Source organism: Emydura macquarii, unplaced genomic scaffold (assembly GCF_026122565.2).
Source record: "Emydura macquarii macquarii isolate MOO-44397 ecotype Brisbane River unplaced genomic scaffold, CSIRO-AGI_Emac_v2 contig_71, whole genome shotgun sequence".
NCBI lineage: Eukaryota > Metazoa > Chordata > Testudines > Chelidae > Emydura > Emydura macquarii.
In genome coordinates, this window is record NW_027130208.1 from 3,831,929 (window position 1) to 3,844,611 (window position 12,683).

Consider the following 12,683-nt stretch of genomic DNA (forward strand, 5'->3'; position numbering starts at 1 on the left):
GAGCCACGGGGAGCAATGGGGGCAACAAACCTAGCTGGTGTGTTCTGAGTTATTACAGAGAATTCTTTCTTGGGTGTCTGGCTGGTGAGTCTTGCCCACATGCTCAGGGTTTAACTGATCACCATATTTGGGGTTGGGAAGGAATTTTCCCCCAGGGCAGATTGGCAAAGGCTCTGGGGGTTTTTCGCCTTCCTCTGTAGCACGGCTCACTTGGTGGTGGATTCTCGTTACCTTAAAGTCCTTTAAACCATGATTTGAGGACTTTAATAACTCAGTCATAAGTTAGAGGTTTATTACAGGAGTGGGTGGGTGAGGTCCTGTGGCCTGCGTTGTGCAAGAGGTCAGACCAAATGATCATATTGGTCCCTTCTGACCTTAGAGTCTGTTTACCATAGTGAAAGGCTCTGGCAGTGGGAAAAAGCTGTGGTAAGGAGAGCAGCTCCCTGCTGCCAGAGCCTTTCCCCACTGCCTCCCTGTTGCTGGAGCCTTTCACTGCTGTATATAGCTACGTGTCTAGCACCTGTACTCTACACGCCATCATAAGTATACACAAGGCCTGTGTTGGTTTTGTATATTTGAAAATGTTGCCCTGGGTGAGTATTGGCAGCTATTTGAAGTCACTTGGAGGTTTGGAATATCAGTAGAGAAGGATTAATCAGCAAATGGGGGACACAGCTCTTGGTCCCAAAGGATGAGTTTTGGGCGGGGGGATGGAGGGGGAGAAATCTTTGTCTGACAGGGTTTTTTTCCTCCTTGCTTTTAATAGTGGCTGTTTCAAGTTGTTCAGAGGTTTATAATAGTCCTGATGGGGATAGAATAGTGAAGGTCAGGGAGTCAAGGATGTTAAATGCTATTTTATCACAAGGTTCGGCTTTCTCCCAAGATTCCACCATTTGTCACGTGCCTATAACCTTCACATATACGTAGAGAGCCAAATCAGTCTTTAGGTGGACTACATCAGTGCAGCCCCATTTCATTTAAAGCCCATTGTATATCTGATATAGGGATCTTTTTTATAGGACTGTTAAACTGCTGTTCTCTTCTTGAGATTTTAATGACTAGAGCTAGTCAAAATTTTTCAACCAAAATCTTTTCCTGCTGAAAAATGGGGTTTTGTTCAAAATAAAATCACATGAAAATTCAGCTACATTTTTTTTTCAGTGAGAAGTTTCAAAACAAAAATTTTCATTTCAGTTTTTGAAAATTTGAAAATTTTAATGTTCTTCCTTTTTTGCCACTTGGAGCAATAAAATTAATAATGTACAGGGTTTATTCCACTTTTTTCCACTCTATCTTTTCCTTTTTCCCCACTCTGCAACATTTCAGATCTTTGCCATCTCTAGCAAAATTACAGAAGAGTAAAAAGAAAAATGTAACTCTGGAGCTCTGGAACTGTTCCAAAGTTGAGGAAGTTTTGAAAAGTTAGAGTGGAAAAAAGAAAAATAGAGGAAAAAATAAAAGAAAAAATAAAACATTATCCTTAACATCATTTATTCTATTGCATTCACTGGCAGAATAAACAAAAAGGAGAAAAGTGGAAAAATAAAAGTTTGAAATTTGTTTTTAAAGTGGTTTTCAAAAACCAAATCAAAACATATATTTTAACTAAAAATAAGTGAAATATTTGTTTGATTTTGTTTAGAAATTTTCTCACAAAAATTTTAAAATTAAAAATTTTCTGTTGAAATTATTTTTGGTGTGAAAAAGAAGGTTTTTGACCAGCTTCAATAATGACATCATACTTTTGCTTCCAACAGTGTCTCCCCATTGTAATTGCTTTTGATATAACAATCATGTAACATCAAAAGTGCTCCTCTCATAGCGAGTGTGGTGTATCGTATCTGCACGATTTTCTTTGCTTTTCCATGAGGTACATCAAACTTCAAGTGGCTCTGTAGTATTCCATCCTGCAGAAGCAGACATGAGGGGCTTGATTCCCCGTTGGACTGGAGCAGAGCTCTGGCCCTGCGGAGAGTTGGGACTGACAAAGTACTGGTCGCTTCTGCCTGATTCTCCGTCAACTGGTCCCAGCATAAATTAAAGCTGCTTTCACTTCTTCCTGTGGAGAATTAGACATAAAGGAGCTTCGATCTACCACTCCCTCTGTCCTTCTCCTTCACATCCCCTACCTCCCCTTATGCTGAGCAGTGGAGTTCTGGTCCAGGAAGCAGCAGAGCTGCCTTCAGCAGCTTTGTACCAGCAGTGATTTTCCCCACAGAGGGGATACTCCAGGACAAATCTCCTGCCACCTCAACTTCATTCTGTGCCATAGAAGCGGCACAAAGTGAACGTGGCAGACCAGAGAACGTGCCCCAAGATGGCTGGTCTCAGCTGGAAGCGATTTCAGCTCACAGTAGGCATAGCAGTAAATAAACGTCCTTAGGCAAGAGCTTGTTTCAATTTAAAAAGAAAACGAGAGGTGGGAGGGTGAGGCTTTATTTTGCTGGGTTTTTTTCCCTGAGACCTGCTTCTGGGCTAAACATCCCTGCCGGGCTTTAGAATCAATTGTCAAAAGTAACTAAATCTAGAGTGTTCTATGAAAATCCGCTTGGAATGGAATTTCATTTCTGATGTGTGCCAAGGCTGAGATCTGTGGAGACCTTAGTATCCAATAAGCATTGATATCTTTTATGATGAGGATGATTCCTATTGGCATTTTGAGTACTTTAAGCAAATCTAACCAAACAGTTTGTTCTTTCAGTGGTGTATTTTTCTAGAAGCTGCCAAAGGAAAAACTTTCCTCTTCATTTTGAGGGTTATGAGAACTTCGTCAAACCAATTACTACTTATTTTCTTTCAGCTGGTTACACAGTGTAATGCAAAATATGTGGAATGCTTCAGTGCCCAGAAAGACTGCAACAAAGAGAAGAACAGAAACTCATCAGTCGTGCCGTGTAAGCTTACCTCTTTGGTTTGATTACTGCTTAGCATAACTTCTTGTGTTGAGTTCTGCTTGTTATGCCTGAAGAGGCATAGCTGCCAGGAAGGAGAATTTGTTATGTTTTGTTCAGCCAAAGAGGTCTTGTCTTTAGAAATGACTATGGTGAAACTGAGCAAAAGGACTTGGTGATGGTGACCGCATAATGCATTGTCCAAGCAAAATGTTAATCTGAAGAGTTTACTATATGGAGGGTGGGACGATTGTTTATCTACAGAATTACAGTGATGCAGTCATGTTAGCATCTCTGTGGTTAATATCTCACAATATGATTGAAGTTGATTGTTCTGTAGTGTTGTTACTATGATTAAATTACCACATTTGGATGACTCCGTTGACACTAGTAGCACATTATGCACACTCAAAAAAATTGGGGGACTGGAAATATAAACTACATTTCTTCCCTCTGGAGGAGATGAGATGTGTTGAATGAGTTATGTACATTGTTGGGTGACTAATCAATGGGGATTGCCTCAGCTGTGGAGACAGCTGTCTGCTTGCCCCCAGGTCAGCAAAATGGTCATAAAGCAATGCTGGAAAAGGCCCAGAGAAGCAAAATAAATCAGATGGTTTTGTGTGCAATTGGAGGTGAATAGAACCCTGTAGTCAAGAATTATCTGAAATCTCCTGCCATCACTGCATATATTGTTATTTGATAATTCAGCCTGCTGTGAAAATCTTTGCTATAGTAAAATTTGATTCCTGAAATTACTTTGTCCTTGTAGGTATACTGTACGATATTTCATTTTATATTCTGCATTGGCTGACAATGCTTTATCATGGTTGAAGTGCAGGTCTTCACCTGGGGGAGATGGGAGTTGTTTTAGATCTGATTTGTTAAAGTCAGCTCAGAAATTCATGCTTTTTGTACTATGCTATGACCAGATTGTGATCATTTTTTTCATTTTGTAGCTGAACGTGCTAGGGTGGGCCTGGCCCCACTGCCTGGAATGAAGGGAACTGATTACATTAATGCCTCTTATATCATGGTGAGAAAATCAGCACTTAATTATAGAGTAAAATCAATCGAAAGGTGCTAAAAACCAGATTCCTACAATTGTCTTAATTTTGCATATAATGGTTGAGTATAAAAGATGAAGTTTTAACACATTTCCATAATGTAAAACTTTTAACTATCATTTATTAAAGATCATTGTCTAAAATATTTAAATTATGCAAAGCATTTTTATGGAATGAATGTTTCCACTACATGCACTCAAATAAATATTGGCATTAAGAGTAAATGAAAATGGCAGGGACTCTGAGAAGTGGAAATGTACGTGGAGTGAAAATGGTTTGTGTAGAAATATTACTAATCGCACAGGAAAAAAATTAGACTTGTATTGGATGTTGTCAGCTGTAGTCAAAACAACATGATCTGTTCCCATAAATAAAATGTAATGCTTTAAAAGTAGTTGGTGCAATAAGGGCATATATGGTTTTGTCTTTGTGATATAAGGGTTACTACAGGAGCAATGAGTTCATCATAACCCAGCATCCCCTTCCACATACAACTAAAGACTTCTGGCGAATGATCTGGGATCACAATGCACAGATCATTGTCATGCTGCCAGACAACCAGAGCTTGGTAAGTTAAATGCTTAATTATATATACTGTACTTCAATTATTGAGCACAGCAGGGTGCAGGAATTGAATCACTCATATACCGTGGCTATGTTTTCATTGAAAATGTAGCTAATTTTGAGCCATATATTTAAATCTGGGCTCATACAGCAAGCTGGTTACAGTCAAACATTACAGTCACTGCTCTCTTTCAAATCTATTGTATCCTCTCTTAGGTGAAAGGTAACCTCAACTAGTGTATCCTGCCAGTGTTGAATTACTAAGGAACTGAAGGAAACCATACAGCTTACTCAGAGCAGAGCAAAAGTGATCATTTAAGACCTGTGCTATGCGTTTGTGGCCTGTGCGACTGAAAGGATGGGGACAATAAAGTTATTAGTTTGCCAGAGGCTAAGGTTAAGGACATCAAGTGATAACAGAGACAATAGTGTAGTTACTAGTTTTGCCTGGGGGGATTTAAGGTTAAAAACATCAAAGAAAGGATAAATACGTTATTTCTGATTGAAAGAGAAAGTCATTGTGGTTGTATATGTGGGTATAAATGGAAATAAGAGACTGAGAATTAAAGTGAGAGAGGTGAGACAGGTGAAGTGTTAATGATAGGTTTCAGGTTAACTGGCCTGTGTCTAAGAAGTGTGAGTGCTGAAAAGGATTAAGGTCTAAACAGTTGATTTGTGCATGACTAAAAGAGAATGGATAAGTGTGGCCGAGAATAGTATGGAACCAGTGATCTTCATTACAAGAAAAGAGTGGTTGTGTGGGCTGCTCAGATGTAATAGTTTATATTCTTCCTCAGTGCAGTAAGATTAAAGTGAGCACAGGAATTCCAAGGGGAAAAGCTTTCAGATAAGCACTATCAAATCAAAAAGAATTAATGAAAAGAAAGAGTGTCAGGTGAAAAGGAAGAGGATGGTCTTTATTTAGCTGAGGTAGTCCTGCTTTGAGCAGGGGGTTGGACTAGATACCTCCTGAGATCCCTTCCAACCCTTATCTTCTATTATTCTGTGATTCTATCTTGTCTTTGAAAGCAACATGAAGCAATGCTGCTGAGCAGTGGTGGTGATGATGATGATATTAACTGGAGGAGGCGAGATGTGGCTAGATATGAAAATACCTTGCAAATCGTATTGGAAGGATAGATAGTGTCAGATTCTGCCTCTGTTGTGTTAAGGGTGGAGGGGTTGCCCTGGAAACAGGTGCCAGAATTTGGTACAAACCCTGTAATATGGTTTATATCGATGAAAGTGACACGGGAATGTGACAGTGTGGGTGAAGCTGAACATACAATGCCAAAAGAAAGATGATAATGCAGTCTGACTACTATGGCTGAGTGAGTTTAATCTGAGAAAGAGGAGTGAAATTACTGTGGAGCAATCAGTAATATTAGGGACTGTTTGAATGTGGTTCTATAGACTGAGAGCAACATTTTCAGAAGCACATTGAGTATCTGAGTCCCATTTTCAAAACAGACTTAAGCACTTGAGAGGCTAAGTATCATTGAAAGTCTTGCCCTTGGCCACACAGGGAGACAATGGATTCATAACTGCAGAGGATAATATTTCATGGTTTTTCATAAGGAAAAACAATTTGCCTGATCTCGTCCTCAGAGACACAGGTATGCAATGCCATGGTAGTGTGTCAAATTAACTTCTGTGCTTATTCCTGCATGTAGAGTATGCCCTTGAATTCAAGAGCAGGAACAGGCTGTGAGTCTACTATTCCTTCCGTTCTTTGGATCAGTGACTCAGAATGCACAATGACTTTGCAAAGAATCTTTTCCTAATAGTAAAATCTGCAGCTAATTATTTAGTAAAAGTGTTGCAATTCATAACCCTTTTTCCCCCCGTCATTGAGCTCTTTTTATTTAGAATGTAACATTGCCCCTCAGTAGATGATGTTTGCTGTAGATTAAAGTTTACAGAGCACTAAGCTGACCTGCCGTTTTCCTCAGGGTTAGGGATCTTTGGGTTTCTTTTTCCCAATACACAAAAACACCTAGCTTTGACAACCATCAGGGTTCTGTCAGGGCCTGATCCAAAGCGCAGTAAAGTCAGTCAGAATCTCTCCCCTGACAGCATCAGGCTTTGGATGAGACCAGGATAGATAAGAATTAAAGACAATAGCAAACAATTAATTGCTAAAGTTCAGTGAGTTTTTTCTAAACAGGTATCTGATCTGCCTGCAAAAGAAAAGGAGTAATGGACTGAGTAGACAGCAAGTGGTATAGTCTGGGAAATACTGTGTCTGCATAAAGGTTAAGTGTGAGTTAACTAAAATAACTATTTCCCTGTGAAACCAATTAAAAAGCAGACTTGCACTATTTGCGAGGCACAGGAAGGATACGTGCGGCTTGCTGACTACTATAATAAATCTCTTTTAGACACACACGGTTTTTAAAGATCAATTTCTGGTCATATCTATCTATCAAATCAGTTTTTTGATCCATTGGATTTTTCGGTCAAAAGAAGCTATTTGGAAGGCTACACTGATCCGTTGTTTCATTCCCCCAGGCCGAAGATGAGTTTGTGTACTGGCCAAGTCGTGAGGAATCCATGAACTGTGAGGCCTTTACCGTGACCCTTATCAGCAAAGACAGACTCTGTCTCTCTAATGAAGAGCAAATTATCATCCATGACTTTATCCTTGAAGCTACCCAGGTAAAGTGAAACCTCACAATAGGTGCATTTGTGCTCTGCCTTCCATCCAAAGCATTACTGCCATCCCTTACATTTTGGAATAAGACAGAGCTTGCAGACAATTTTCCAAAGGATGTACTTGTAAATATATTGTGTGTGTGTGTGTCTGGTGTAGGGGGAAGGATATTGCTCTTGGTTCCTTATCCTTCTCACTCCCCAAAAGTTGGCTTTCCAAAGTCTTTCACTTCTGAGAGGAGCGCCTATCAGCCTTCCAGCTCTTTGCTTAGCTGATTCAGAAGTCAGGAGGTTTCTTTTTCAGGCCGCAGTCACCGTAGTTGAGTGACTTACTTTTTTAAAAGACACTGAGGGTCCCGTTTTCCCTTTTATAAATTCAGATTTTTTGTAAATGAATGGTTTTGAAGAAATGATGGTGGCTCTGCATTTGCTAAACCACATTTATACCGCGTGACCACACCTGCTTTTTGATTGATCTAGCAATGCAGATGTATTTAGCTGCAGGGAAGAGGATATTGTTACAAGCCCTTGGTAGCCTGTTTGTTTGGATACTTTTGATCGCTCTTCTCGTTTGACCAGTTGCCCTTTGACCTTTAGAGGTGCTAAAGAGGCCCAGGGGGCTAAGAAAGACCTATGTGGAGTCAGGCCTGAATTCAAATCGAAAATATCTAAGCAATTCAATATTTCATTCATTATATTCAAAATTATTTACTAGGGGCCAAAACCTGCTCCCTGGAGCCTCAGAGATGCCGGAGCTGCACAGCTTGGCTGGGCCCTGCACTCACCCAGACTCACTGAATCCCTGAGCTATTCCATGGCCATGTAATGTCTTCAGAGGGCGACTGGAGGGGGTCACTGTGCGTTGCTGCTACGTTGCCTGCCTCTGCATCACAGTGCAGGGGAGGGTTCTGTGCACACGATGGGCAACTAGTGGAATCTCACAGGGGCTACACAGCCTGCAGGCTATTGGGGGACGGCTCTGAAATGGAGGGGAGGGGGAGGAGCGCTGTCCAGCAGACAGGAGGTTGCCCCCACCACCATGGCCATCAGGGAGGGGGAACATTGTGTTAGGCAGGCAGGGGCAAGGAACACACAGACACGTGCTGTGCCACAGGCAGAAAGAGCTTTACTGAAGCCCACCCAGAAATGCCACATGCCAACACACCCTCTCTAAGAACTGGGGGACCCAGAACGCTGTGATGTGACTCGGTGGTTCTCAACCTCTGGTCCGCACACCCTGGGTGTCTGCAGACTATGCCTAAGATTTCCAAAGGGGTCCGCACCTCCATTTGAAATGTTGTAGGGGTCCGCAAATGAAGAAAAGTTGAGAACCATTCCTCTAGCTCGCCTCGACAGAGAGGAGGACTCAACTCCTCTCCCCACCGCGCATCCCTTCAAAAGAGGGAGGATCAGGTGAACTTGGACCAATTCTGGGGGCTGTTCCTGGCTGCGCTTTCTCCCCGTGTAGGAGCAGCACCATGGCAATGCAGTCCTGGGGGAAGGGACGGTAAGGCAGGTCCATAGTCAGCTACATGAAGAGGACTGGAAGAAAAGTGCTGAGAATCCCCTCTTCTGCACCCACTTGTGTGCCAGCCTCTCTGCCCCAGGCATGCTCAATTTGCCGCACAGCCGAATACACAGCAGTCTGGGGTGCATGTACAACATAGATGCACGTACGTGTGGATTTATAACGCAGCTGCTCCTGACCTGCCTGGAGATGAGAACACTATGTCCATTTCTGGGCCCTCTCTTTTCTTTCATTGACGGGCAGAATCGGGAGGACATATGGCTATAAAGCCTCAGTGTGAATGTGGAGTGAAAGTGACTAATGATGGGATGGTTTTTCATTTCAGGATGACTACGTTCTGGAGGTGCGCCACTTTCAGTGTCCCAAATGGCCAAACCCAGATGCCCCCATAAGCAGTACCTTTGAACTTATCAATGTAATCAAGGAAGAGGCCTTAACAAGGGATGGCCCCACCATTGTTCATGATGAGTATGTCATCTGCCTTCTCTCATTTACATACAGGTTGTAAGAGAAATATTACACTGGATAAGGGTGTAGATCGAGGAAAATGTCCTCACTCATCTGGAGGGGAGGGGTCTAAGCACCAGAATCAAAGTACCTAGACTCCCTGAATTGCAGCCATCCATCATCCTTCCAAGGCAAATCAACTGAGTTTAATGCAGTTTATTATGTTTGGGGCTTCCAGACTAGACCTTAAAATCTGAGCTCTGGTCTGCTCGGCGCAACTCCTGTTGATTTCGTAACTCCTCTTCTACGTGGCATCTTCGCTGCACCATGCCACTTGAGGGATGGTTTTAAAGCGACGACTTCCGGATCGATTGAGCGGGTCTTCACTGACCGCCCAATCGATCCAGATAGATCGATCTGACGGTGGCAAATTTGCCGCCGTCAGTGAAGACGTTCCCTGACTTTATTTTGCCTCCTTCCTAAAACCATTCTGTCAGTCAGCCAGCTAGATTTCAGCTGGGTGAGCAGGAACACCCCCTACCCCCTCCAAAAGAGGCATCGCTGCTTTCTAACACTTACGTAGTTCTGCAAAGCAACTGAACTTCTCTGTGCGCCCAGTAACAATTCAACAGCCAGTTATAGATTGCCTTTTACTGCTGCTTTGCAAACATTCAGGGCAGTTTCCACTGCCGGGAAATGCGGTTGATTGTAAAGCAGAACCTAGTACCTTACAGGCCCAAAACAGCTCTTCTCAGAGAGAGAAATTCATCCCCGTGCAGAAGGCCAGCCCAAGAACTATACCCCACTGCAGTCCCAAGGAGGGCAGTGCAGGTCTGAGAACCGCTATGAAGAGCTGTTGTGGGAGCCATTAGACCAGCCACAATTGTCAGTCAGTGCTGCAGCAAGATACAGTGGAGCTAATGGGGAAATCTTTGAGGTCTGACTTATTCTGCGAAAGCATTACCATGCACTGATCTTTCCGTGGTCAACCAGCCTAACGACGGAGATATAAAATTGTGTGTTAACATTCTGCTTCTGCAAAGCAGCCTGTCCATTAACGTCCCTGTATTGCTGCTGCTGCAACAGTTTCTCCCGAGAAACTCCTACAAAGATTGGCTGTGGCCTGGGCAAGTGGTTTTTCTCCCTTCCCGCCTCACTAATGCATAGTGTAAGCCCTGTTAGGCTTAGCAGCCCTTATTAATTTGAGGCTAGTTATAATATTAATGCTTTGGCTAGTCTGTAGTGCAGTTTTGCTGCTCTTGCGGTATTCAAGATTATGCTTTACAAAATTAGAACCGTTATTGACTTGAGCATTTCATGCTAGACTCCCCACCCCCTTCCTGCTCAGAAAAAAAAAATATCCCAAAACAAATCCTCAAAACTGTGTTTCTAAAAGCGCTGAGTTATTTTTTTCTGTAAATTGCTTTTTTGGTTTATTTGTCGTAGTCAGTGATTTTTATTTTTATGCCTAGTATATAATGTGTATTCCACCTTTGATTGGAGGCTGAGCAAATGTAGCTGAAAATGAAAATCTCCCTTTAGTATGTGCAACAGCCGCATCCAATAATCCACCAATAATTACAACTGCAGATTAATCCCAATTGTATGGATTTGAAAATACTAAATGCAAGTGGGATTTAGGAAGTTCTTGGTGAATGACTCAATGAAGTAACATTTCTAGAAAGTTCTGAAACTCCACCTACAAAGCACATATTAAACACTAACAATTTTCACACAAATTTTCAAACATGGCTGCCAATGTGTAGGCACATAATTAAGGATTTTGGGGTCTGATTGCCAGAGGAGTTGAGCTCACAACTACTCCCATTCAGAACACTGAGAGCCGCGGGTAATCAGCCTCTCTGAAAATCAGACCATTAGTGTCTTAAACAGGCATTTCAGTGTCTCCCTTTAGGCATCTATGTTGTTCCTAATCCATAAAGATTATCAGTTATATACAAGTATTATTTCCGCAAGAGCCCTGCCTCATTTGGTATGCAGTTTGTAGGTGAATAAGGCAGGGCCCACGGTGACTGAGGCAGAGTGCCTTACTTTGGCCAAATTCTGTTTGCAGTTATCTTTAGAAATCATATTAAACCGAGACAGTGTTGTGTTTAGTCATATTAAAATGAGCCAGAGATCCTGTGACAATAATAGTATGTAATCCTGTTCTTAAAGACTGTATCGCAACAGAAGGGGAAGCAAAGTCCCGGTTGGCCTGAGTCCTTTACGTCCTTAGCATTCTTTTAATGTGATCTCTTCGATTGCGTTTCTTTGCCAGCCGATTGTCGCTAGAGGCGTGGATATGGCTGGAGCTTGCTCCACAGCAGCAGTTCCTGGCAGGCACATTTTACCCGACCCTAGTGTCTCTCAAATAGGTTCTGCATTGCCTTCATGTCACAAAACATTGCTGAAATTCTGATTGGATGCCTCCATTGAATCGATATCTGTAGTATTTCTTGAATGCCTTTATATTGGAGCCACACCCAAAAGTGCTGCCTTTTGCCTCCAAATGAGACCTCGCTCAATGTAAGGATGTTAATGAGACGTTTGTCATTGACTCATGGGCACTTACCATCCAAGTTAGACTGTCTTGCATAATTGTCAGAGGGAGATGAATAAGTAATGACATTTTTTGTAATGGTTTGTGATTTGCTTGAGTTCCCAAAAACATACTTCAAAATACACTTTGACATAATGGAAGTGCTTCTGCGCTAACGGCTTGTGAAATTTAACTCCTGCTTTTCTACAGTTTCTATGGTTCGCATTATCTTGTTGATATGGTTCTTTATATTGGAAATTGCAGGTAGTTCAAGATAGCCAGTGTATGATAAATGCTGCTTTTCTATTATTTCTATTATTATTTCTATTATTCTAAATGGCTAAAAACTGCTTGTTCACCAATATAGAGTAGAACATTTAATATTTATAAATAATTAAAGAAAACAATGTATGTAGCACTTGGATCCGCCTGAATCAAAGCTCTGTGGCAATTTGCCAAGACGCCCAGGTTCACCTCTGTTCGTCTGACCATGGCGGTGTTGCGGTTTGCAGGTATGGAGCTGTGTCCGCCGGAACGCTGTGTGCCCTCACTACCCTGGCCCAACAGCTGGAGAATGAAAATGCTGTAGATGTTTTCCAAGTGGCAAAGATGATAAATCTTATGCGGCCCGGAGTATTTACAGACATTGTAAGTCTTTCCACTCACACTGCACTGAAAAGAGCCTGTTCTCCCCTGCTGGTAATTGCCTCAGCATGTCAGAGTCCCCTGTGGGTACAGACACAATCCCAGTTTATGGGATAGAGCTGGGGCTTGGCCAGAACACATTGCACTCCAGCTCTCCTTGTCTGGTGGCCCTGAAATGTAGCCAGTTGATGTAATTCAGAGTAACCGCCAGACTGGGACCCAGAATCAGAGAGCTTCTTCGCCCACTCCTGTCTTCAGCATGCATCTGAGAATCTAGCCCAGCATCTGTAGCTAGTGTCTGTCTATATACTCAGAGCGAACATACACACAGACCAGAAAGTCACCAC

General features: G+C 42.2%; 1 protein-coding gene across 3 annotated transcripts in view; it reads left to right on the top strand.

Annotated features, from left to right (window-relative positions):
* The window catches only part of PTPRG (protein tyrosine phosphatase receptor type G), a 532,225-nt gene that overhangs the window by 513,317 nt on the left and 6,225 nt on the right, over positions 1-12,683 (top strand). For all 3 annotated transcript variants that reach the window (XM_067541509.1, XM_067541517.1, XM_067541525.1), the window contains exons 23-28: positions 2,801-2,894; positions 3,851-3,927; positions 4,398-4,526; positions 7,034-7,180; positions 9,028-9,170; positions 12,204-12,339. In XM_067541509.1, the coding sequence (XP_067397610.1) occupies positions 2,801-2,894; positions 3,851-3,927; positions 4,398-4,526; positions 7,034-7,180; positions 9,028-9,170; positions 12,204-12,339 (726 nt within the window). The remainder of the gene's footprint in view (positions 1-2,800; positions 2,895-3,850; positions 3,928-4,397; positions 4,527-7,033; positions 7,181-9,027; positions 9,171-12,203; positions 12,340-12,683) is intronic.